The following is a 26,158-nucleotide window of genomic DNA, read 5'->3' as shown; positions in this document are numbered from 1 at the left end:
TCTCGTTTTATACCCAAATAACAAACGGATACACTTCGTTTATATTTCTAGATGTATTTATTTCAGGACATTTAAATTTAAGTAATGTTTATGTAGAAAAAAAAAGAACGGGGAATAATACGTGGACCCCTTTTTCTTTTTATGTATAATTAATATTGTGACCCGTTTATATGTTCAAGTAAATAAAATAAGTAAGTAATAATTAAGTCCTCATGTAATAATAATGTGTCAGATAGTTTATAAAAGGTACCTCATCTTGGGCATTAATGCTTAACAAAGTGGAAAAGATTAATGGACAAAACATAAAAAAAAGGTGGAAAGTAGATAATGTGAGTTTTTCACAAATCATGTTGTGGAAAAAAAACAAGATTTTTCACTATTTTCGTACAAGTTCGAGAATAAACAGTCATATTAACCTAAAATAAAACGGCTTCTTTCACCAATATTTAAAGTTTTGGAATAAAATGACCCACACAACAGAGTAAACAACAATTCATTTAATAATTAATCTTTGTGGTCTCTAGGGGAGGGGTTTGAAAGGTATAAAATGGTCATATTAAAATAATCGACCCAGTCTTTTCCCTCTCAGGATACCCACTGTCTAGTTGTCTTTTCACAGAAGTCCTTATATTTTTTTTTTTTTTTCAGTTCTTCAGCAGATGTCCCACCTATCCGTGTACATGTATATAACTTATTTTTGTTGATCAAACAACTCGACAGTTCAATGTACAATGCTCCCGCAGTCCCAAATGGATATAACACACAACCAATGACACACGGGCAAACCTCTCCTCTCGGCATAATAGTCATCGATGAGATCCTTGAAGAGGCCAGAGGTTGCGATGGGTACGGCTCAATGTTCACAAGCATTAAAAAGTTTTCCGTGAAGCAAGCCTTTTTGTTTTATGCATGATTTGAAACATTACAACCTGGGGAGAGAGACTGGTTGATACCTGAAACAATGACAAATAACATAACAGTGAATATATTTATTATTATAGAAGATAATTAATGTTAAGAATTATAATTACAAAGGCAATTTCTCTAGACTACTATAATCTGGTCCTGCTCGTATAGTCAAGAGGAGACTGGGAAACAGAGGAAGCTCTAAAAACACTGTCATCACGCACAGTGTCTCACAGTTCATTTCGCCATTCATCCTTTGAAAACAAAAACAAGCCAAAAGAAAGGTTGAATCTCTTTAGAAGTGAAGCGGAGGGTTTGGAGTTAAGATTTTTGGGTAAAGCAGGGAACTGAGGTACGATGCTTACTGATCTTAATTTAATGGTCTCATCAGTAATCTGTCTTTTCACAATGACAAAAAGACACAAAAACAGAACAGAAAACACCACTTTACCACTGTATTTCTAACAACTCTCATTCTCAACACCTAAACAGGGTCGATTCATGTGATATCCCATAAGTTAACCAAGCTGAGGACGAACCCCGGTCAGGTTTTCTAGGCGTCCATCCCTCTGGAAATTGTTTCCAATCCACCCGGAAAAAGCCTTGCTTAAAATTATGGATCATAATTCTTCTGACGAATGAAAAAGCTGCCCTCTGCCTCTTCTTACAGGTTTCAAACAGAGCACTGTGATAACCAACAGCCAGTATAAAATAAAAATACACCAAGGATGCACAGAAACCATGTACCTTTAAATTGCACTGATAGAACCATTGGGCATATTCCGAGTCTTGCATTTCCCTCCCTTCCATCGCCTCCAGCCAGTAATGGTTACCCCCTTTTTTTTTTTGGAAGGGGGCAGTGGACTGGAGCTGGGGTGGTCGCGTAACCGGGAGGACAGGGTTTAGTAGTCCGCAAGAGGAAAAGGGAGCAGGTTGAGAGCAGCACAGTGATCCTGACATTTCCCTTAATCTCCTCCAGTGTTGTCCCTGTACTATCTGGACTCTCCATCTTTGTGGGCGCTGTACAGTGCCAGCTCGCCTGGCCCAAGTCTAGAACCGCGGGGGGGAGTGGACGACCGGTTGGTGACGGACGGAATGAGCGGCGGCGGTGCCCCCACTGACAGAGCTCCCACCAAGCCTGCAGTGGTCTTCGCCAGGATGCCGTTGGGCACTTGGTGTGGGTTGAGGTGGCCTAGACGGGAGAAGAGGCCTGCGTGGTGCTGGGAGGCGGCCGAGGCTCCTGGAGGGAGATGGCTGAGGTGGAGCTGCTCCAGGTGAGCGGCGGTAGCATTGTGAGAGGGGCTCGAGAGGTGAGAGCCGTGAGGGAGGTGTGCGTGCATGCCGAAGTAGTGTGCTCGCTCAAAGTCTTCCCTCAGGAACTGGGCGCGCTGCTCCTCCTCCATTAGCCTGCCGCCTGGGGGTCCGAGCTGATGAGGGCGTTCGAAGTGGTGGGCCATCAGGCTGAACTCCGGGCGCACACCAGAGGAGGAGGCGGTGGAGGTAGAAGTCGGAGGGTGGTGAGGGGCTGCCGCAGCTGCAGCCGCGGCCCTCTCTACCTCCATGAAGCGTTGCTGCTGCTGAAACAGCACCGCTGAACGAAGTGCCAGAGCTTCCCTGCGATGCTGATGTTGATGCTGAGCCGCCAGCTCCCTCCAGGGGTCCCAGGTGAAGCTGTGCGGACCCTGCGGCTGTCCTTGATGCGGACCGTGGGTGAAGCGTTCTCCCGCGCCCACCACCAACCCCGCAGCACCCGCCGGGCTTCCCAGGAACGCTTCGATGGCCCTTGAGTGGTCCAGGAGGGAAAGGTGTTGGTGGGCAGAGGGGTTTGGAGTCGGTGGTGGGAAAGAAACGCCGGGAGTGGAAGTCAGTGACAAAGAGGAAGAGGAAGGGGTGCCAGAACGGTGGTGGTGTGGATGGCTGTTGGGGCGGTCGAAGCTGTGGCCGGGTGCCGAGGGAGGGAGGGTGATGGGGATGAGCTCCGGCTCCTCTTTCCGCTCCTCCTTGACTTTAACCGGTGTGAGCAGCAGGGGAGGTTTGGAGACGGGCGTCGTGGTCCGGTCGGACTTCTTGGCCTGAGACAAAGACGAAGCAGAGCCAGAAGCTGCAGAGGAAGCAGGGAGGTTACCGTCCCTTTGGGAGTGCGAAGGTTCACTGTGGAGGCTGTGCGCCGTCGGGCCCAGCGAGCGAGGGTAAAGGTCCAAAGGAGACTGGGCTGAGCGGTTGGAGGGTGGGGGCGTGGTGAGCACAGAAGATGATGAAGATCGCGGTCGGTCTCTGTCTGCTACTAAAGATGACGGAGGCCCCCTTGAAGACACAGATGGCCCTGGCCTTTTGTCCCCATCTCTGTCTCGCTCACGCTCTCTGTCTCTGTCTCTGCTTAGGCTGCGTGTCAGGTCCTCAATGGGTCCAGTGCTTCCCCCCAGGGCACTGCTGTGGCCATTAATTTGGGAGACTGGGGTGCTACTTCTGGGCTTGAAGGAAGGGGCAACTGGAGACATTCTCACAGGTGGTCGACCGTACAGCATATTGTCTCTGCAAAACATAATGTGCACACATCAGGCTGTGATACATGTACAACTGTCAGAAGATATGGCATAGACATTTAGAGAAAAGCAATTAAGACGCTTTTGGTTTGTGTGTTAGTTGAAACAATTTAACGTTTGTTTTTAATGTTACTGTGAGAATATTATTGGTGCAGGAATGATGTTTTTACTAAACCTCATCAGCTTCATTTGACAAACAGAGCCGGCCTCTGCTGAATCGTGCTGATCAGCTGTTCTACAATTTATTTATTCTAGATGATCAACTACTGGTGTCAATGGTGCCAGACATGCCACAGAAGTAGGTCATAAGACACTCACAGATGTCCTGACTCTAGCGAACACCCATACCTGTCCTTTTCATCCTTGATGTGGGGGATGTCCCTCCTTTCTGCATCCTTCACGCGATCCCTCTCGTCCTTCCTGTCGGACCCTTTAGCCCAGTTGGGGCCAGGAGGGAACCCGGACGGGCCACCGTGCAGACGGTTCCACGGGTCGTGGCGGTTTGGCGGCGGCAAGCCCCCAACGACGCCGGCTGGGGAGTCTTTAGGGCCAAATACAGATCCTGCTGCGGGTAAAGAAGATTGTGTCAGGAAAAACAATGTTGCTGTTGCACAAAAGAAAAACAGCCACTGCCACGTAAGAAACGCATGCATTAAATCAGGTTATAACGATATAGTATGATTATTAACAGTTCAAGATTAAAAGTATTAAGTTACCTCTTAACAACCTCTACAGCATGTACACAAGAAATCCTGATCAAAATATGTCGGACCTTCAATTAATATAGTTCAGTGTTGGGTATTTTAATCATCTCCCCAAGCTTTATCTAGTTTTCCCAAACACAACGAAACAATGGGACCACCTCCCATAACTACGATTTCTCCAGTTGTTTTGATGGCAGAGTTTGGACTGTTTCCAGTCCTGATGGCTACTCAAGTTAATGCATCCAACCTTGTATTGTATATTAATGACAAAGCCCAGTACAGCCATCCACAGCATGTCTTAGCTGTGCTATGAGACAGAACAGAAAAGACATTAAGAGGGGAGAAAAGCAGAGAGAAATAACAGACAAGCACCTCTGTCAACGCTGAGATATGTTTATCTGCAACTGAGTGATTGGTCAGGTTCTAATGTACCTAAAACTGACCAAATTAGTGCAGATAATGAGGTGTTAACGGTATTTGTATTGAGTCGATGGTTGCCATGTATCACACACCTGCTATGTTTGTGCAGGGAATCAGTTGTTGTCTGAAAGCAATAATATGCTCACACAGTTATCCATTAAAGTTGATAAGAGGCGGCTTCAAGGCTACAATATTACACAACGCGTTTAAATCGGTACGCGTGAAACAACCGGGGCTCGCGCTTAACGTAGACAACAAAACTTTGTGCCGTCGTAAAGCACAAAGTTGTTGTAAAGGAATCGACTTCTGGCTTTAAAGGTTAACTTCAGTTATTTTTTTAATATTTGTGATGGTCATATTTGACACAAAAATGTTATTTAATGCGTTTTTTTTTGTTTTCTAACCCGACGAAAAGAAAAAAGCCCAATAATGATCTCAAAGCCAAGGTAAATACAGAACTATGAAAACTGTGAGCTGTTAAGCACCTTTTCTATATCACCCATTTAATAATTCAAGTAAATTAGCATAAATTAAAGTTATCAACCCATCTTCAAAACATCTTTATCACCGTCAAAAACGCCCCGCTTCAGTTAACAGTCTCACACCTTGCTAGTATGTTGAACCGATAGTGATAGTAAAGGCACGTAAGTATGCGCTCAAACCCAAATATCACTTCCACATCAAATATCTAGCGGCTTCGGGGGAAGGTAACAAGCCGCAGTCATCACACTGACATGCTATGGTGAATGTTTATCAGTTTCTCTACAATCATACACCTTTCCACTTCCCGCTTTCAATATTGGAGCTCCACACACACAATGTCGTTTCCCTCTCTCTGCTCTGATGGTCACAGTCGACCAGGACACTTGAGACGAAAACAGAACGAGCTCATGTTCGTGTCCCATTAAAAGAGTAAATGTGTAAATCTGTTCCACAAGACGCCCCCAAACTCAAAATAATGTTTAGTTGAAACAAAAACATAGTTCCACGCAGACGAGAGAATCGTTTTAATGCCCGCGTGCTCCAAACATACAAATAAATGTTAAAATAACACCAACAGCAAACAACAGATGGGTAAATATACTCCACGTAGCATTAACTCTAAAGTCAGAGCTCTTACATCGGGACGGTCTGTCTGAATTCAGTGCTCACGCTCCAAATGTACGCGGATTTATTGGCTAATTTATTTATTCCTTCGGTACATACCGGCCATCAAATGATCTCTTCTAGGCACCTCTTATAAAAGATTGGAGGAAAAGCTCAAAAGTGTATCTGAAGCAAACATAACAGCTCAGCTGTTCGCATCAGACAAGCAGGTCAAATATCTTAATATAAGTTGGTGCTCCCCCCCCAAATTGTATTTCCTTATCAAGGTGCATGGGCGAGATCGGTACTGATACAAAACACCTGTGGGGTGAAGACAACCATTTGATTTGACTACATCAGACTGCTGAAGTGTTACAAGTGTATCTGGTCGCCCATTTCTTCCCGAGGGTCGAGTTAATGAGGGATTTTTTTGTGCTGCAGCGACGGATGAAATGCGCCGTTGGGTCAAGAGATTTACAGCAAAGAAGATGAATGAAACTCCACTTTGTGTCATCTCCACAGCACTGGTCAACTAAATGGCTCCAATTCTATTCCGTGTGGCGTGTTGATGTTTGTGTAAGAGATCAGATTGCATCAAGGTTCAAGTGTGCGGGAGAAAATTAAATTTGAAAACCCGCATAGGCTCGATGTCCATGTGACTAAAGTGAAGACTGTGTCAATGCAGATTAGAGAAGCGGAGGAGAAGCGTCCTTTAATTATGTTTGTTTTAAGGGTAGACATACTGTAAGACCGACCCAAAGTTGGGCTGCCGAGTCCTCCAAAGGCACCAGAACCCAGGGCTCCCAGCGGGGGGAAGGGCGGAGATCGTCCATACGGATCTAAAACACACAAAAATAACACAAACACATTAGGATTTCTAATTGACTAATTTCTGAGGGTTTCAAATTGATTGCAATAACACGAAGCAAACAATGTACAGTCATGCAGTGAATTGGTATCATTTCCTTTATGTTTGTAGTGAAATTAAAATAAATATTACGTTTGAAGCTGCCCGTACCCAAGTGTGCGGTCGATGCTAGGAACGAGGAGTGTGGCGCTGACGGAGAGATGAAAGGAGATGAGGACGGATTGACTGGACCTGAGGGAAACATGTCACAAAACAAACAAAAGAAGGAAAAAAAAAAAACATAAAATCAGTCAAATCTAGATCAGGTTACTCACACACCAAACATGTTGGAAAATGCTACAGGAGCCGTGAACGATTAAGGGACAGAATAAACGAACGCAAGTAAGGAATAAACAGCACTGATGATTCGTATTAACCACGTGGATTTCTGACAGATTGTACCTGTAGCCGAGAACAGGCTCGGAGGTCTGGTCAGGTCGTGAGTGGGCGGCAGGGCCCCTCCCATTGGCCCCAGCTGACCCAGTCCTCCGCCTCCAGGGAAACGGGCGAGCAGGTCGTTGCGGAAGTCCAGCTTGTGAGGATCAGCCTGTATCAACGGAGAAATAAGCAGTTATTCATTGTGCGCGGCCATAAAGACGTCAATTATTTCAGCGAGATGAAAACTCACCTTTAATTTTTTCTGATGGCTTAGAATCATCCAGGCCACATGTACATGCATAGCACACCACTTTCCTGGTTTCTGCACAACAAAAACACACAGATTACTTTGTTATAGCATAAATATTTCATGCACAACTTTACAGCCTTTGCACACAGAGTCAGATGTTCTTCCTGTCGTTCAGAAATTGTCTAGACTCTAAACAAAGTTGGGGTTTTGCAGCTGGACGTAAGTACTCGCTAAGGCTTGATATAAGTTTGGACGTCGATGAAAATAAAAGAGCAAGGGGGAAAATGCACGAGGAGGGACGCAAGAAAAATAACAACCACATACAGTGGATAAAACGTGAGATCGTTTCTGGGTCTGAAATATCTAACTGGGTGTGCAAGGGCAGAGGATAAGACCAGTGGTGGCCACGGTTGCAAGTGAAGATTAGTGCAAAGAGTGAGTGAAGTAGTGAAACAGTGAAACAGGCTGAAAAGTTTAAGTAAGCCAAGGGATTCAAAAGCATCTGTTTTTGCTTACATTACTGATTTTCAACGATGTCCCAAATGGATCAGTTAGCTACAAGAGAACAGAAGTGCAAGACCACTTTTAATCAACACATCTCACTCTCTATGAAGAGTCAAAGTTTTGCACTCTTTAACTGCGCTGACTAGGCCCTTGTTGCTGCACATCCTAACACAAACTGACTATGAATATTTTTTTTTAAAATATGCAAACACAAGAGTAAGTATGCAAACTTGAAGATAAGACATTTAAATGAAGAACGATGTCCTTACCCTGGGGTCTTTGGGCTGCAGGTGGTGAGGCACAACCCCAAGTCGTGCTGTTATTTCAGGACCCGTTCCCTGAGGGACAAGAGGCTGTCACACACACAGCACAACACATGAGCCACAACCTACTGACCTACAAGCCTACAAAGGATTAGCATGTGGAATAATATGTTGTGTTTTAGTTCAAGTGTGCATGTGTTTCAGTGTAGCTGCCTGGGAGACTGTTATTATGAAGACTTGTGCCTAAGCTGATAAGGGGTCTAATTAATTTCTAGTGCTAAATGTTACGAGTCGAGACAAAAATCCGACCAGGTAACGTGAGATGAGACGGCGTGTCTTTCCTCACCTTTGGCTGAAATGCTCCTTGCAAGGAGCTGAAAGGCCCGGTAGGAGGAATCCCAGGCTGAATACTCGGCACTGAGGGCGGCGGGTACTGTGGGAAGAACTAACACAGAAAAACACAGATTAGCAGCACGTAAACAGTGGAACATGACAATTAAATTAGCTTTAGTTTTGTTACTGTTTAATACCTAAACTGTTAAGTCTCACTCAGACTTGTTGTTTTGTCATTTAATAATGTACCATAAAAAAAAAAACTCACAGGGTGTCTGTACAGCCCGTCCATTTTGCCTGGATATTTCTCGAACTGGAAGAAAAAAAAAAAAAGCGGCGTTAGGGTTCAAATCATCGCATAAGATCTGAATGCAGCGACCACAGCGCAGATAAAGAGCAGAGAGCGTCTCACCAGAGGCGGCGCGGTCGGTGTGGGGTGGAGGAAGGGCGTGAAGTGTTGGTGCGTGTGCGTGTGTTGGTGCTGGTGGTTGTGCTGATGGAACTGGAAGGCCAGCGGCGGGATGCTCGAGTTCTGGGACGTCCGGCCCGACGAGCCCGGCGTGGAGTTCGATGCCGACGGACCTCCGGGAGTGGAGCGGCCCGCTGCTGCTGCCGCCGCTGCCGCGTCAGCCCCTGGGACGCTGCGTCTGCCCTCGCGCTCTGGTGAAATCAAGGAATTGAATTGGAATTTAATTTTTGAGGGAGTAACTTTTAGATCACTAGACACTTGGGTTATAAGGAGAATTTTAAATACGGAAAATAAAACGCTCCTTACGTTAAATCCATAACACAGAGTGGCTATAAAGCACACTAACAACGTACTCACTGGTCAAATTATTAAAGAAAACACATATATTTAAATATTTGTCTATTATTATAGTATTCGGCTTTTGTTTAACCCTTTAAAGCCTGAACGTATTGGCGACGATCCATTAAAGGGCGTCGTTTATGAATTACCGTAAGTCACAGTGTTTTGCGCTTGACAATATTCAAAGTGTGGCTTAACATTGGGAAGTTGTTCTTTTTGTCTGGAAGACTTTCGTGACATCTCAAGGTTATAAATAGCTATGTTTTTACCGACAAATTCCTCCACAAAAACAACTCTCTCTTCCTGGGGCACCCTGGTCTTGTTTCGCTCCCCAACCTGAAGCCGACAGCAGCGCTACGTCATCGTTACCGTAATGGCAGCTTTTATTTTTTTCCCCCAGAAAGCACGACTTCCCCACATTGTTTTGTCCATGTGTTACGGTAATTCAAATACTGCAAGCATTTATTTATTTTTTTTATGCACAGTCGGATGTTCAGTTCTTAAAGAGTTAAAATAACAGAGAGCTGCGGATTTGACCATGTTTTCATTTTGGAGGCTGTGGTTTAAAGTACCACTGAACTATATTGCACCAACACATGTTGCTGTTATTTTGAATATTATTATTTTAGTTAGTGGACCAGACTAAATAACAGAAAAACAACTCTTTCCAGTTAAACAGCAACACAAACTAAATCCTCCAAAAGGATCATTCATGTGAATCACCACCTCTCTGACACTGTTTCAACAGTCATGAAGGAGGATTTGCAGCAGGACCGTCACATCAAAATGCATTCACTAGTGTACCTAATGAACTGGCAGTTATTTTTATTGTATTACAGCCCAATATCAGCTTCAGCTTTACAAAAAAAAAAGAGAACGCAACACCTGCTGCTTGCTGCTGGTGTGATCAGACCATTAACTTCCTCAACAACCCAGACAACCATCAGAGGAAGTCTGGGTTTGGGTTTAATTTTGTAACAGTTTATTCATAACGTTCCCACGAAACAAGTGAAACAGACTGTAACAGCATTTCTGCTGACCGTACCTCCTTCCGTTGCGGGGGTAGGAACTTGAAACAGGGGAGGAGGGGGAGGCAAACCGGCTCCGGGGTTGACCCGGGACGGGGGTCTGTGGGGCCCTGAGGATCCTGAGCCCCTGTAGGGCAGAGACACACTGGTGGAGGGAGTTTGGGGACGCATGGAGGATGAGGAAGACGCGACAGATGAAGCAGATGATTGAGGTTTGGCTGGGTTGCTGCTCCACAGAGAGAGAGAGAGAAAAAAAATAATCATTTAAAAATAAAAACAATGACTTATGTCACCGACACTGAAAACTCTCGATATGACGCAAGTCACAGACCTGTTGGGGAAGTAGTGAGGTCGCCCAGGCAAAGTGAGGAAGGGCTTGGGTTTGGAGAGTGGGGGGCTGCCGTTGTGGTGGCGGCCGCCGTTGCCGTTGACCGGGTTGGGTCGCGGGACCGCGCCCGAGGCGGCGACTGGCGAGTGGGAAGGCAGGCAAGAAGAGGTAGAAGAAGGAACGGGTTCTGGGAAGTGCGGCTCCAGGCTTTTCTCCTGACTCCGCTCCAGGCCGGACACCCGCGGGGTCACCATCAACCGAGACGCCGCGCCGCAGCGGGCCGGCAGGGGCGGGCAGCTTTTCCCCATGGACGTGCCCATGTTTGAAGCTGCAGGATCCACAACTGGAAAAAGGAAAGAACGTCGGTCACAGGTTTGCCTTCCCTGCGCGCCACGTTTCCAATTTTCCGCCTGAGAGTGGTCTGGTTTGTACCGACAGAGACTCTTAAGGAACCTGAGTTACACATAGTTTAACAGGTCTCAAATAACTGTTCTGGTTGTCCTGTTTTACCCCATTGCTCCCTCAAAGCATCTCTCTCCACGATTTAGACACTCTCACCCAGTCAGAGGCTCACGCTGCACATGTTAAGGATAGATAAGTCACGTATATATGTATTTTACTACTGATTTCTTGAATCAATTCTATTCTGATTTTCATCATCAGTTCATTTAAAGATGTTTCAGTTTCTTAACTAGGGATCGGTACTGACACTCGGTATCATAATGGCACCAGTGCAAACGGAAGAAATGATACCGAAAAGCAACGCAGACTTCGGTGCCTCATTTTGGTGCCACAGAGTTTTTAATTACCACCCGCTTCGCTTTTTTGCTGTGCAGGCGCTACACGTGATGTCAGTCAAAAACATTTTTGCAGAAAAACTGCTGAAAGTTAAAAGTTTTATTGAAGTCATTTGAAAGTGTAAAATCTTTTTTGCCATGTTTTCTGTATGTTCTGTATTGTTGCTGGTTTCAATACACTGCTGTTGTTATTATGATAATTATGACAGTTTGTTGTGACTTTTATTTTATATTGGTTAACATATTCCTTAGTCTTAGTTGCATTTATCTTATTTAAATTAATATTTTCTTTAACATGTGCGTCACAAAATGCCTTAAAAATAAAAAGGCACCGTTTCTGAACAAAGTTTGTATGTTTTTCATTCTTTAAGCACCGGCACCGTTTCAAAACTACCGGTTTGGCACCACTATCGGATAAAACCTCAATTATACTATACTACTATTTTTAACTATTTTACTTAAAACTAATGTCGTCATTGATCAGTGAGATCTGTGGTAGTTTCGCAACATTTTACCTCTAGTTTCACACCTTGCATATGGCTTTGTTTTAGCGTAATAAATTAATTATTAAAGACACTCTGAACCCGAAGCAACAGAAAATAGCAGAAATGATTCAGTTTTCGTTTTTTTAATCAACACCTTTAAAACCCTCTTTTGAGAGAACTTGGTGAGCCTGTGAACACCTCTCCGGTGCCTTTAATTTAAGTCAATATTAGTTCATCTTTAATTACAAATCACGTTCTTGTTCTATCCTTGACGCCTCTCATTTTACTGCCTGCAGTTAATGGATTCAATTTAGGTGTCACTGTGTCACTTTGAATCAACATCTGATGATAAAAGAAGGACAACGGCCCTTTTCAGCGAAGGTCTAAATATAGCTTTGTGACTGACGCGACGGTTAATCGATCCGTGAATCTGCAGAAATTAAATGGCAGTACTAAATTTCTCAAACCTTTGGTGACTGTGAACACTGGATCCATGTCGTTGTCGGAGGCCTACCCGGGAACACAAAACAAGGATTTCATTAAAACTAGACTCCATTTCAACACACTAATGAGAAATCTAGTACCACAACAACAACAAATCAAAACAGGCATTTGGCAATTATTTCACTCCATGTTTATGTTTTAGAATTAAAGACAACTGGTGTTTTCGCTCAATGGAAACCACAAAAGAGTAACGCAAACTGTGCTGTGTCACGCGACCATTACCTAATGATAAAAGCCTGCACTGAATATTGATAAGATTTCAAGTACAACAGTACACACCTTGTCTCCTGTGTCACTCTCCGTGTCACACTGAAAGAAGATAGAGGGGGAGAAACACATTCAGATTTGCATCTATTGAAATATTTATGTGTGTACGCTAACATCGCTACAATATTAAAAAAGAAACTTACAATATAGCCAGTCTCCAAATGGTGCCCCTAAGAAAATATATATATATATGTATATATTAGCTACAATTAGCTTCAGTTGGATCTTATTATTTATAGTGATTAAAATAATATATGTATAACTATAATTGTTTTGCCTGTATCATTTTAGAAACACCATGAATTATAGGTGTGTGTAAACCAGTTCTTCTAGCTCACAGTCTATAACAGGATATACAGGTCATTAGAAATGTAAACATAGCTGTTTGATTTAGAATTAGTTCATGATCTAACACGACAAGTTGACAGTGGAATCAGGACACTCACCTCTATCTTTCTTCTTTTGTTTCTACTCTTGTTCCTGCAGCTGCTGGAGTAGCTGTGCGGGGCTCCTTCCTCCGGCTCCGACAGCGGCCCTCCGCCGTTCTCGTCGGGCCCCCTCTTCCCCTTGTTCCTCCGTCCCAGCATGTCGCTGCGCTGGCTGGGCTTCAGGGAGCAGTCCATCTGAGGAGGAAGGGGGGGAAATAAACGTTTAAATATCTACAAATGAGCGTAAGGGTGTGCACCTGAAGCCAAAACCAAACAGTACACGCGGATTAATGTCCTGACGGACCCGTTTTCTGCATAGTTTCTACGGGAAGGGAATGCAAAAATAGAAAGAGTGATGTAACGCAACGGAGCTTACTTGAGAACGTCGTGCTTACGTGAGACTATTACTTCAGCTGTTTGTGTGTAAACTAAATTACAGGATGTGTATTCGGACTGTACTTTGTGGCTTGTTGGCTTTTATCTCATTTGTTTGCACTGTTCGGTCAACCCCACCTTTAAAAACAAAATAAAAACTACTTAAAATCTAAAAACCGATCAAACGGTGGAATCAGTACCTATATCCAAAAGCAATATTTGAGACTATTTATTTAACTCACCCACTTATCTACACCAGTGGTCAGAAGACAGAAGTGAGACGATTACCATGTTACAAAAGAGGAAGAAAAGCATCTCTGTTACACAAAATGCTTTTTTGGTCCTTTCCCCCCATTTGACATCTTGACTCACTATAGAATTAGTAAAGGCAACAAAACTCAAAAGCTGCCTTTTGACTTTGCCTGATGAAAACGATGTAAAGCTTCACACGGCCACTGTTTGAGCTTGGCGGACGTATCTGGTTGGTGCTTCAAACTTATTTAGCTTGATGGAATAAAACTGTGCTCATCGGTCCAACTCTAGAGACCATTCGTTTTTATATTTTAAAGAATAACTGCTAACAATTGATATCGCAAATAAACCCAGACAGGAAGCTTAACAAAGGAAATGGTGAACCAGAGTATTTTAGCTGGTCTGTTTTAAATTTTTGGGTTGTAACCAAACATCCATTTTGTAAATCCCTGGCTCATTTGACTGTAAAATCTGGTAACCCAAGGGAACAGTGGAGCTGTGTCATGTCTGTGCGCCAACACGTCGACAGATAATTTAGTTTCTCATCTTGATGAAGACGCCACAACCAAACGTTGTAATATTTTAGATTATTTTTGACTGCAGTAAACCTTAGTTGCACAAGTCCACATGAATTAAGCAATCGTATCCATTTAAACAAGATGTGGGAACCTCTGTCTTTTTAATTGCCTGTCATTTCCTGATGGATAGACATCTGACTTGAGCAAGTTTTAACAAAACTGTCCAAGTAATTTGACAGCAAAAAGCTTAACAGCGGGGTAAAAACTCATTTACACCAATTTATTCTTCCTTTCCTTCACTAAAAAAAAGAAAGAAAATCATTTGGCAGCTCAGCAACACCTCACACAATTAGAGCATGAATAATTGAGGCCTCTCCAAAAACCCATCAGAGAGATGCCTTCGGGTCTGGAGTCGGCCCGGGCGGATCATTTCCACCTACCAAGGAATGGTGTCACAGTTTAAGAGGTCAAGGGAGGGGAGGAGGGAAGAGGTGATTTTATGTGATGGAGTGGAGTAAATAGTAAAAGGATTCTCCTCACAACTCCATTCAGTTTAAATGAAATACAGCAGATTGTGCCAACTACCTGCCAGGCTGCATTAAAGGGACATAGATCAGTGTTTATATTACCAAGGAAAATAGATAATTGACAGCTGATTGTGTGTGTGTGTGTGTAAGTGTAACACCTGATCGAGACATTTACCTCCAGTGCCTCCAAGCTGATGAAGCTCGCAATAGCGAAGCCATCGATGATGTCCTCCTCGCAGGACACCGACTCTCTCTTCCTCCGACGCGGAGGCCTGTGTCTCCCAAATCCAGGCCGACATTCCCTCCCACCGGGTCCCAGGACACTGTTCGTCCCACAAGCCTCCCGGTCGGAGCCCGAGGACAGGGAGGTGGTCCGCCCCTCGCCCAGGTCCACTCTCCTCCGCCGCCGCTCCCTGTCCCTCTGGGAACGGGACCGTCGGCTCGGCTGCTTGAATCCAGTGCTCATGTTCAAACGCCACCTCTTTCAGCTACTCCAGTGAGACCAAAGGCACTTTTATCCGAGTCCTGGTCCGGTGGAAGGCACCGAACCGCAAATAAAACCACCACCACCACACAGGGCCTTTGCAGGGAGCCCCTGTTAAAATGGCGTTAATGGAACCAGTGGCTATTATTTACCGTCCTCAGATAACAGTCTCTTGGCATCAGTGCCTTTCTTGCGGCGAAATTTTAGTGTCATTTCAATGAATCTGAACACGGATTTAGATCCACATGGGAGATTTAAAACGGCCACGATTTAACACAAATCGTCAGGACATCCCTGATTGTGTCTCGTAGGAGGCTAACAGCGAGCTAGCCAAAAATACGACAGATAACCACAAGTTATAAGCATGTAAACAAAAAAGACAAGACTAGACGCGTCAGAGACAAAGCAGACTCCGCCGCCTCGACGCGGATGGTGAAGTGAAAATCGCACAATTTTTTTAATTGCTTAACACACAACAAATGGTTACGCGTAGGATTTCCCTAATTTCTGCACACGCTGACAAAATTATTTGCCTGTTAGCTAGTTAGCGAGGCCAATAACCTAGATATCCGACATTAGCACAGCTGTGACCATGACATTATTTCACATTAATGTGAAGTCCGACGTGTTAATGTTGCCAGTTTATGCAAATTATAACCTAACGAGTAAATGTAACTACCTAGTTGAGTTCACGTACTAAATGCTACTGCTAGTCAGTGTTGACTCCAGCCAATTAGCTCATTTGTTAGCACACACGGCTAACTCAATACATTACAACATATTCAGCCGGCAACACAAGAATACAATTAGATTCTTAAAACGTGTCCGTGACATGTGACGGACCGAACAGTAAACTGTTCAGCTAACTAATATCCCGAAGCCAATAGGAGAAATTTTCCTCCAGCCTAAATGTTGATGATGGCCGATGGTAATGGTTGAATTCGTATCACATCAAAAGAAAGACGTAACGTTAGCACTCCGGCTAGCTGTTAGCCAGCTAAGCCACAAACAAGAGCCTCTCAATATTTAAAGGAAGCAGAAAAAACACGGAAGCTCTTTGTTTTCTACAATTCGCTCGTCTACTACCAATAATAATAATATCTCGGTTATTTACACGCAGCTCTTCTTTCCTTCCGCTTCTACCACGAAGAAAAAATTCAAGGCCCGAATATGAAAGCCTCGGTGTCGATTTCCATAAACGAGGGTGTCGGCCGAGCCCCCGTCGGGCTGGGCAGCTCCTTCATGCAGCTTGTGTAATCCAATGTTTAGGAGGAGTTGGGATCGCTCGCCGACGTTTCCGGTCAACGATATCGTTTTCTCGCCAAATCCAGTGTGGAAATACATATAGAGAGGGTGCGAATGGCTCCACTGCTTCCCCCTCACAAGTTTCCACTGAATTGGAAATTTATCGTGAAAATCAGGGAGACACAACCCTTGTCAGCCGTGCAGTGCATTGTGTGCGCCACTCTTCTTCCTCAGTTATTTGGCTGGCTGCTCGGCAGCTTTGCGTGTGCCTACTGCCACCATGTGGAAATGGTATATTTTTGACAGATATCAAGTTTTTCATGGGTTGTCTTGAAAACAAATACACACAATGACATGCGGTATGGCTGGTTATTTTTTTTTTTTTTAAAAAGTTAGCATCATAAATACAATAAATTGCCAAAAGTATGCGGACATCTTTCTTTTTTTTCCCTTCAATTAACACCGGAATATACTTTGTGGATTCTTCCTGGGTTCTGTCACACATACTGTTCAGTCATGCATACACTAAATGTAACCAACAAAACAACACAATTCGTTTTTTTTAGATGCACTGTGAGCTCCAGAATCTTCTCAGACAGACTGTGTTAATTTAATGATGCGGGCTATGTATGTGATTTAATGTTGACGGAACATGTATTTGCTCATGCGGGTGGATAAGGGGATGAGTTGGCTGTTTGTCCAGTTGTAGAAGGAAAGAAAGTAATTTTTTTTAACTTTTTAATTTTTTTTTACCTTGTTCTTATGTCTGTCAGGCTTCATCCAGGCAGATTTAGGCCCCTGACTGGTGATGCTTCATAGAGCAACAATATCCCCTAAAAAGGTTCTAGGATTAAACACCTATCTAAAAGTAGCACACCTCGAAATTCATTAAATACACCAGTGAAAATTAATGCATTTAATATAACAATCTTGAGACAGACAGACAACTCTAACACTTTTCAAACCACAGCTGTACCATTTCTCTCCAACTCCAGAATAAATCTTTACCACCTCAGACATGTTGACACATCACAACAGCTGAGGTGTATCAACGGCGGCTGCATTCCATTCAGGGGAGGTAATCTGTGCATGCTGGTGTACTTGTCATGGTTTACTGGGACAGTAAATGGACATGAATCATTGATTATGTTTTTACTGCTATCAAGAGTCAAGATCTGTGCCACGATGAAGGTCAAAATAGCAAATAAAAGAACAGCATATATACCCATATGTGTCAAAGTTTGAAGCTATGGTGGGATGAGACACTAAGGATTTTAAATTCATGACATGACAGGTAATGGACGCCATTCTTCTCAAATATTTGGACTCGTGACCACTGCCTTTGAATCGTAACTGATGAGTCCTAATTTTCCATCCAAACTTGTGATAATCCACAAAAAAAAAAAAGTAAAACTGTCAAATCTATCATCTAACAATCAAAGGTGAAACAGAGGCAACCCTTCTTGTCGCGTTTCCTCAAACATGCTTTAACTGACTGATGAGGCATTAAGGTTTTAATGTGAAACAACTGGGAGTGGTGTCCACCTGAAACTCGCAGGGCTACGGTCTATTACCACCGAGACACTGGCGGGCTGTGAGAGGGTGTTAGTTGAACAAAGAAGCCATTTGGATGATACTGAGAACTAAAACGAGTCCGGCAGCCTCTGTCATAGTTGTGCTTTCAGATCCGCCGTGACCACGGTGACTAATCTAGCAATAAGGACTCTAAGAATAAACAAATAAAACAATAAAAAAATCAACTCACCGTGACATTTACGTACAGCTGTATAAATTCCCAGTGTCCTCACAGTAAACTATCGAACACTCGAACTGACACGTTGCTCAAGTATAAATTCTTTAAGTGTAAAATGTTTAGTGAGCAGTTTGTTGAATTTTGTGGGTGAGAAGCATTTTAGCAGATAAAACTGGGGAAATTCCATATTTTTCTTCATTTTAACAAATCTGATTAGAAGACGACTTTCAAATTCCTGTCGTTTTCTGAGGCACTCAGCAATAGGCACGATATTTTATGCTCAAGGCTAAATTCTTTATAAACAGATCAGAAATATATCGAAGTTATTTATTTTGAAAGTTTTGTGATTTGCTACTAATAACTGGGCACTGAGTAAACAGGACTATTTTTAGCTGTGGGTTGATACACATTTGGTGCTCTGTGGTGTGTTTGTGGCTTTGGGATGGTGCACGTGCATGTGGGTTCAAAGCAAATAAATGCATGTGTAACCATGGTAATGGGGTGTTTTTATTGGTTTTGGACACGTTCTGAGCTCTTTTGCAGCGAGGAATACGATGCATACAAAGTTTGTTCTTTTCAGTACAGAATAAAAAGACCTTCTGAAGATTACAGTAACAAAATGAATCTGAACGTTTGGATCCGTTGGCTAATCCTCTGAACTATTTACGCGGTCGTGATCTGGTTGAACGACCGGAGGACATCAGAGAGTGCAGCAGGATCCCTGTAGCCACAGAGACGTTGAGGGACTCGATGCCGGGGAACAGCTCCCTGCCAGCCGGGATGGTGAGCAGGGTTTGGCACAGCGAGCGCAGCTCCTGGGACAGTCCTTCCCCCTCACTTCCCATTAACAACAACGTGGGTCTGGTCATTTTGAAGTCCGAACACCGAGTCACGGGGACGCGGGCCTCCCCCGCTTCCGGTCCCACTGTGCCAACCACCTGCCAGCCCTGCGCAACCTTCACCTTCAACATATCTTCAAGCCTTTTATATCCATACACGCCCATCACCTCCATGACACCTGAGCTGGCTTTGCTGACCACTGGAGACAGTGGGCAGCTGTGGTGAAGGCTGCTGGCGACTCTGTCCACCCCAAGGAAGTAAGCAGAGCGCAGGATGGCTCCGAGATTCATCGGGTCCTGGATTCTCTCCAGAACGAGCCACAGAGGGGTGCCGGTGTCTTTTCCGCTGGGCGCCGGGTCCTCCGTGAGGTAGCTCAGTGGACTGGCTTGCAGACACACTCCCTGATGTACTCCCCCAGACGACATCTTGTCCATATCCCTCTTGCTGACCCGATGGATTTGTACTCCTCGCAGGTGAGCCTCTTCGCACACCTTCACCACAGACGCCCTGCTTGAGGTCTCGCCGTCTTTGACAAACAGCTTTTGGGTCTTCCTTCTACCCTGGGTCAGGGCCATGAGACAGGGAGCGATGCCAAAAACAATCTCAAAGTTCTCTGCTCTCGAGTCAAGTGCTGACTTATGCCTGTCCTGTCTCTCCCTCTCGTCGGGGAAATCGTCCAGACACAGTTTCCTGAGTTCGGACGACATTTTGCTGTCCCGTCCTCTCTTATGGTTCTGCCCCTGCAACAGTGGGATCTCAGGCTGGTGGAATTTATTCTGAACCGACCTCTCACGTTGTTGCCATCCTTCAGTTACACCAGGCTTCTGCTGGACACTAAAGGATTTGAGGCGTCTCTTCACTGCAGTTTTTCTGCTGCTGTCCTCTGGACAAAGGTGAGCTGCTGTGACATGGTAAGATGCAGCCACTCTTGAAACCGATGAAGGCGCATACAATCTCATACTCCAACCACGTAGCAGCTTGTACTGAGATGCAACGTTAAATCCCATCTTACTTAGATAGTTGGAAATATATGTCCCAGAGAAACTTGTATCAGCTGCCTGTTGACTCCATTAATCCGCAAAAACGTCCGGTGATTTAATTGAAAGATCTATCATAATTAATTAAGTCCTAACTCAGGTTTAAGCATCTATTGTCCTCTACAACAGACACTTCCTGGCCTTCTGTAAGGTACGCACATGTGCAATCCAGCGGGATCAAGCAACCTACGTTATCACCGGATGTTGTGTACTTTACCCTACAAAATAAAAGCCAAACATTAAAAAGAAAAAAAAAGAACTTGGACAAAACGGCCTAACTGGATCATTTGAATACAACACCACGAAAGCGCATTGCTGCCACGCCAGAAAAACAAAAGAGGACTTTAGACTTTATCACGTGACCATTGTGTAAAAATATTAAAACTAGTTTAAATGTTTTATTCTCCTGAGATTTTCATTTTAAGGCAATACCCTGTTCTAATTCATTTTTTATGTACAAGTGTACAATCTGAATGAATGTGGTCAAAATATAATGTAACCAGCATGCATTATAAACACCACTATTCCCGACAGCAACCATGCATTTATTATGAAAGCAATAATATCAAAATGGGCGTCTGTGTGATTTAATCTTTTATATTTTGATGGGGAAACACCTCTCTTTTTAGTTCATTTTTCCAGTACATAAACACTACAAATGTTTAATTGAGTGCTTAAAAAGTCATAGTACCACGAATTCGGATTTTATTTTGAAAGGTCGAAAAAAGTCCCTAACTCGTGACACGTGTGACGTAATGGTAAATATGACGCCTATGCGTATTGTCTCATGCGCATACGTCATTTCCCGGAAGTGAAACGGTCGCAACACGGAAGTGTAGGAAAGAAAACAAATAATCGTTTAATTTTGTGTCGGAGAAGACGCCCTAAGCTTCGTTTACCTTCTGGAATATCGTCTTTTTGCCGACGAGTCGGGTACACGGTGAGAGTTACACACTGTAGGCCGAGTTTGAGGTGGTCCCTGGTCGTGCCACTAGCTCGGTAGTCGTCATGAAAGATGTTGAGACAGATTTTAGGCTGAATTTAGACTTCAGGCCGCTGGTCACATAACTACCTGATGAGTGATAGAGTGGGGGTCACTGACGGGTTTAAAATAGCTCAAAGAAATAGAAATATTCGTAAAAACTGTCACTGTTATTTACTTTTAAGTGTAGGTTTTACTATTCGGAGAGACGGAACAGTTCGAATAAATGTCATACAATTACAACTTTTTATTCATTTATTTTTACGACAATTGACTATTACTTAGATTAATTGCGTATTGTTACTCACACCAGGCTCAGGTGATATCTTCTAATGTCATGTTTTCTCAGTGAAAAAAAAAAATATTGTGAAACAAGTGTGATAATGACAATACTCAAGATTGAGAAGCTGGAAACAGCAAATCTTTGACATTTGTTTTGCTTGAACGATGATTAACATTATTAGTTGGTCATCAGAGTGGTTGGCGATTGACTTTTAGTTCATCAACCTATATATGTACTGAGTTATTGACTGTTGATCAGTCAAAACAGGACATTTGAAGATGTCAGCTTAGATTCTGACAAGTTGTTACACTTTATATTCCAAATGTTTGATCTAGGAGTGTTAATTATTGATGATGATTGATTCATTATTTTATATAACTCCAGAAAAGAGTGGCCATCACTATTTCTTAGGGAAGGGGACTCACAGATATTGAATTTATACTGAAGATGGTTGGAAAAATCATGTTTCCGTTCCCAGAGTCCAGTTTAATGGTGTCATACTTCGTCCAATCAACTGTGATAATAATAATAATAATTGTGGTAAACTGTGGTAAATCAGTCTTATTCTCGAAAGCCCCAGATATGTTTGACTGTAGGGTCTCTGACAATCTGCTTTTGGTATCTTGAACCAGATGGAGTTCCTGTTTGGGAAGAGGAAGACTCCGGAGGAGATGCTGAGGCAGAACCAGCGAGCGCTCAACCGAGCCATGAGGGAACTGGACAGAGAGCGAATGAAACTGGAACAACAGGAGAAGAAGATCATTGCTGACATTAAGAAAATGGCCAAACAGGGGCAAATGGTGAGACAAAAAGAGTTCGCCCGCACGGAAGACATTTGTCTGGGACGAAAGAGCAGCTGTGATGCGTGTTGTGTTTCGATCTTTTCAGGACGCCGTCAAGATCATGGCCAAGGACTTGGTCCGCACGCGGCGCTACGTTAAAAAGTTCATCATGATGAAGGCGAACATTCAGGCCGTCAGTCTAAAAATACAGACGCTCAAGTCCAACAACAGCATGGCGCAGGCTATGAAGGGCGTAACCAAAGCCATGGCTACCATGAACAGACAGGTCCGTATCATGTTCACTGACACGTAATGCAAAGAAATTATTCCCTTCTGCCTGTTAACATGTTTGTTTTCCCCCCAAAGCTGAAACTGCCTCAGATTCAGAAGATCATGATGGAGTTTGAACGGCAGAGTGAAATGATGGACATGAAAGAGGAGATGATGAATGACGCCATTGACGACGCAATGGGTGACGAGGATGATGAGGACGAGAGGTAAGTGTTTTTATTGTGACGCAATGTGTTATTCCATATTTGGGCTCATTTCCTCACGCCACTGCAAATCAAATGTGTGTGTTTGCATAACAAAATATTTTCAGGTTCCAGGTTTTGGTTAATGCCGCTAACACCACTAAAAAAAAGACGTATTCATCAGATTTATGAAAGAATAGCTTAGAGGAATTGTTATGATGTTGAAGAAAACACAGATTGAAACATGAATAAACATAAATATATTAAGGGTGTAGAAGAAGAAATAACTTGCTCCTGTTGTCCTACATGGAAATATGTCTCATGCACCCAGGAAGTGCAGGGGTTTACGCGCTTTGCTTAACTTCAACGAGTGATGCTTCTAAAGCCATTAGGCCCGGACTGCATTGGAAAAACGCAGCACTAAAAGTCCCCATGAGATCACTCCCCTGATATAACGAACCCAACTTGCAGTTTGTGATTGTGTCTCTGCTTTCGCCTGCAGTGATGCCATCGTGTCCCAAGTGCTGGACGAGCTGGGTCTGAATCTGTCCGACGAACTGTCAAGTAAGACGAAAATCCCACACTTCACCTCATTTAAGAGACCCTTGCGTGCTTTCCCCTCGTCTCTTGGGGGGAGTTTCACTCAACGCCGCACTCTCTCACTTGGTCGTTTCAGATCTTCCGAGCACAGGAGGAAGCCTGTCCGTGGCCGGGGGAAAGAAGGCCGAGCCGCAGGCCGCCCTGGCCGACGCCGACGCGGATCTGGAGGAGCGTCTGAACAACCTCCGGAGAGACTGAACACACCGGACAAGTGCACTGTGGCAGGGTCTTAATACAGATACAAGCATACTCGAATCTCCGTGTCTAGATTGTTTTGAAGGTGTAACCGGCGGGCTGTTCCAGCTTTCAGACCGCGTTATACAGGTGTATGGCTTTCTGTTTGAGGTGTTTTCATTAATGTATACTGTATTTTATCAGCAACAACAAAAACAAAAAACAAAATTCATGGGGGGATCATTATCCTTCATAGGTCTAGCAAATTCTTCTCATTTAAGATTCTGCCAAACGACACAAATTGTCTTTTAAGTGACCATTTACTTCACAGTTTGTGTAAATACTAACTCCTCGAGGCATGATGCTTTCACAGAATAAGTAAACACTAATTACAAATGTTTAAATGAATCCAAATGGAGGCTGGTTATATTACAAAAGGTGACATTTTATATAGTTGACATTTAGAAATGTCGGCACTTTTGTACATCGGGCTGGTTTTTAGTTCTTTATATAATCATCATCATAAAAGCGTAGTTTAAGTCCCCGATACATTTGATTGTGTTTATTTGTCGGAGTTGACGGCTGAAGAGGGTTTACGTCAGCATCTTTTTTTTCTTCTCCAAATAATATTTGACAGGTGATGTTCAGCCGACTCTTGCAGAGTGAAAAACACTCCTTTATACTGCGTGTTAAGGGTTTCTGAGATCATCTTTTTTTTTTTTTTTTTTTTTCAACCAAAACAATAATAAGGTGGTGTTTATTTTTGAGAAACTTTTTTTTCTTTATTCAATAAACCTTTGTTTTTCAGATTTATCTGACTGGTTGTGTGATTAACGTATTATTCAAGCATTTCTTAACAGGAACCTTGAGCAGAAGCAAAGCCCATTTGATTGAGTCTGGCTCGGTAGAGAAAACTCTAGGGAGGGAGGCTGGAAAGAAGAGAAGGGAGGTAAACTCGGATAAACTCATACATGCCCCTGGATTAAGCATAAACAAGAGTACATGAGCCTATGTGCTGTATAATTCATGGGAGATTTATAATGAGCATGTATTCAAGTATTGTGGGCTCCTAAAGTCACTGTTACAGGGGAAAAAAAGTTTTTGATTATAGTAGTAATATTAAAAGGTGTATGTCAGCTGCTGTAATGTATGAATTTAAAAGTATCATTAGCAGGTTGGACAGAACCTCAGATCAAAAACATGGAGCTCAACTAAGGAAGAGGAGTCTGCAAAATACAATCCTGCTCACCATTATTGGCACCCCTTCATTTTTTGCATAACTTCTACAATATCTTCAGAAATAAATGGAAATGTACCGAATTTATATCAGAATCTTTTAATTGGAGGTCCGAAGTAATTTAACAAAGAAATAGTTTTTCAGCTTACATATTGTTATTTCAAAGAAGAAACAGAAAAAAATAGCCTGTGCAGCAACAATTGCACCCCTCTTTAATATTTGGTTGCACACACTTTGGCAGTGATGACAGCCTCCAAACGTTTCTTGTAGCCGTCTATAAGCTTCTTGCACGTCTCAGCTGGTATTTTCTCACACTCTTTCTTTGCAAATTGTTCAAGCTCTTGAACGTTTGCAGGTTTCTTTTCCCCAATGTCAGTTTTCAGCTCATACCAAAGATTTTCAATCAGACTGAGATCAGGACTCATTGCTGGCCATTTTAAAAACATCCACTTTTTTCCTCTTCAACCTCTCCCACGTGCTTTTGGATGTGTGCTTTGGGTCTTTGTCTTGCTGGAGGACCCATGATCTTCGACTCAAACCAAGTTTTCTTACACTGGGTTGGACATTTCACTCTAAAATCTTTTGATAATTCTCCGATTTCATGAGTCCTGTGATATGTTTAAGGCCTCCAGTACCAGATGCAGCAAAGCAGCCCCACAGCACTATGGATCCTCCACCATGCTTAACTGTTGGTAGGGTGTTCTTTTCCTCATAGGCTTCATTGCGGCGTCTGTAAACAAACTGTTGGGGTACTTTGCCGAAAAGCTCTATTTTTGTTTCATCTGTCCACAGATCATTTTCTCAGAAGAATCGTGGTCTGTCCAGGTACTCTTTGGCAAAGATTAGTCGTTCCTTCTTTATGTCTTTTCCTCAGCAAAGGTGTGTGCCTTGGCCTTCACCCATGAAGCCCTGTTTGGTTAAGTGTGCGGCGTATGGTACCCGTCGACTGTTTCAGGTTGACCTGCAGGTCTGACGTGGTGTTTTTTCCACCATTCGCACCAACCTTCGAAGATTTCTCTCATCAATCCCCCCCCCATGTCCAGGGAGGTTCTTGACAGTTCCACGCTTGGCAAACTTCTCAATAACATTACACACTATTGAAACAGGGATATCAGGGTCTTTGGACATGGTTTTATACCCTTTGGAGGTCTTGTGTTTGCTAATTATCGCACGTCTGATGTCCTCAGACCACTCCGTTGTCTTCACCATTGTGACAAAGGAACAGGGGATAACAGGCGGCTTTTTAAAACACTGAAGTCATCATTCATTGACTAATTCATGTCACATGGGCACCGACAATTTTCAACAGGTGATTCTCATTTGTGATTTACGACAGGTGAGTCACAATGTGTTTCCATACTGATCTAGAGCAGAGGGTGCCAATATCAGTGACACAGCAACCTTTCAGTTTTTCTATTTTTTCCTCCCTTGGTTTATTGTTTTAAATAGTTGGTTATCATTTGCTCTTTTGTATCAAACACGAGTTCTCCATAGAAATGTTTCACATGATTTTTTCAGAAGATGTTCCACATTATGTACTTAAACTTCGTGGGTGCCAATAACGGTGAGCAGGACTGTATGTCTTAGAGTAGCAGAATATGATGTCAGGTATAATAAAAGGTGTGTTATGTGCATTATGGTAAGTCCCCTTAGGCCT

The 26,158-nt window shown here is 43.4% G+C and overlaps 3 protein-coding genes across 13 annotated transcripts; 1 reads left to right on the top strand and 2 right to left on the bottom strand.

Moving 5' to 3' along the window:
* Nucleotides 1–482: 482 nt before the first annotated feature.
* On the bottom strand, nucleotides 483–16,563 carry fbrs (fibrosin). 11 transcript variants are annotated; one of them, XM_047608592.1, is made up of 18 exons: nucleotides 14,787–16,563; nucleotides 12,958–13,134; nucleotides 12,655–12,681; nucleotides 12,524–12,553; nucleotides 12,208–12,250; nucleotides 10,462–10,801; nucleotides 10,148–10,356; nucleotides 8,707–8,954; nucleotides 8,563–8,607; nucleotides 8,308–8,406; nucleotides 7,968–8,051; nucleotides 7,711–7,749; nucleotides 7,195–7,266; nucleotides 6,969–7,113; nucleotides 6,660–6,758; nucleotides 6,403–6,498; nucleotides 3,798–4,014; nucleotides 483–3,438 (listed from the first exon to the last, which is right to left on the bottom strand). In XM_047608592.1, the coding sequence occupies exons 1-18, from the start codon at nucleotides 15,075–15,077 to the stop codon at nucleotides 1,899–1,901; spliced, it is 3,801 nt and encodes a 1,266-aa protein (XP_047464548.1). In that variant the 5' UTR covers nucleotides 15,078–16,563; the 3' UTR covers nucleotides 483–1,898. The 11 variants fall into 11 exon arrangements, with proteins under 11 accessions (XP_047464548.1, XP_047464549.1, XP_047464550.1 ...); XM_047608593.1 differs by having other exon boundaries at nucleotides 3,798–4,011; XM_047608594.1 differs by having other exon boundaries at nucleotides 6,415–6,498.
* A 2,015-nt stretch (nucleotides 16,564–18,578) lies between these two features.
* Nucleotides 18,579–20,154, bottom strand: mrm1 (mitochondrial rRNA methyltransferase 1 homolog (S. cerevisiae)). The gene has a single exon (XM_047608180.1). The coding sequence runs from the start codon at nucleotides 19,938–19,940 to the stop codon at nucleotides 18,753–18,755; it is 1,188 nt and encodes a 395-aa protein (XP_047464136.1). The 5' UTR covers nucleotides 19,941–20,154; the 3' UTR covers nucleotides 18,579–18,752.
* Nucleotides 20,155–20,748: 594 nt separating this feature from the next.
* On the top strand, nucleotides 20,749–23,993 carry chmp2a (charged multivesicular body protein 2A). Its single transcript, XM_047609900.1, has 6 exons — nucleotides 20,749–20,910; nucleotides 21,868–22,035; nucleotides 22,124–22,303; nucleotides 22,384–22,514; nucleotides 22,993–23,054; nucleotides 23,167–23,993. The coding sequence occupies exons 1-6, from the start codon at nucleotides 20,758–20,760 to the stop codon at nucleotides 23,286–23,288; spliced, it is 816 nt and encodes a 271-aa protein (XP_047465856.1). The 5' UTR covers nucleotides 20,749–20,757; the 3' UTR covers nucleotides 23,289–23,993.
* Nucleotides 23,994–26,158: the final 2,165 nt, after the last annotated feature.

The sequence above is a fragment of the Mugil cephalus genome, chromosome 16 (assembly GCF_022458985.1).
Source record: "Mugil cephalus isolate CIBA_MC_2020 chromosome 16, CIBA_Mcephalus_1.1, whole genome shotgun sequence".
Taxonomy (NCBI): domain Eukaryota; kingdom Metazoa; phylum Chordata; class Actinopteri; order Mugiliformes; family Mugilidae; genus Mugil; species Mugil cephalus.
The sequence above is the reverse complement of the archived record's forward strand: the minus strand, read 5'-3'. Positions and strand labels throughout refer to the sequence as shown.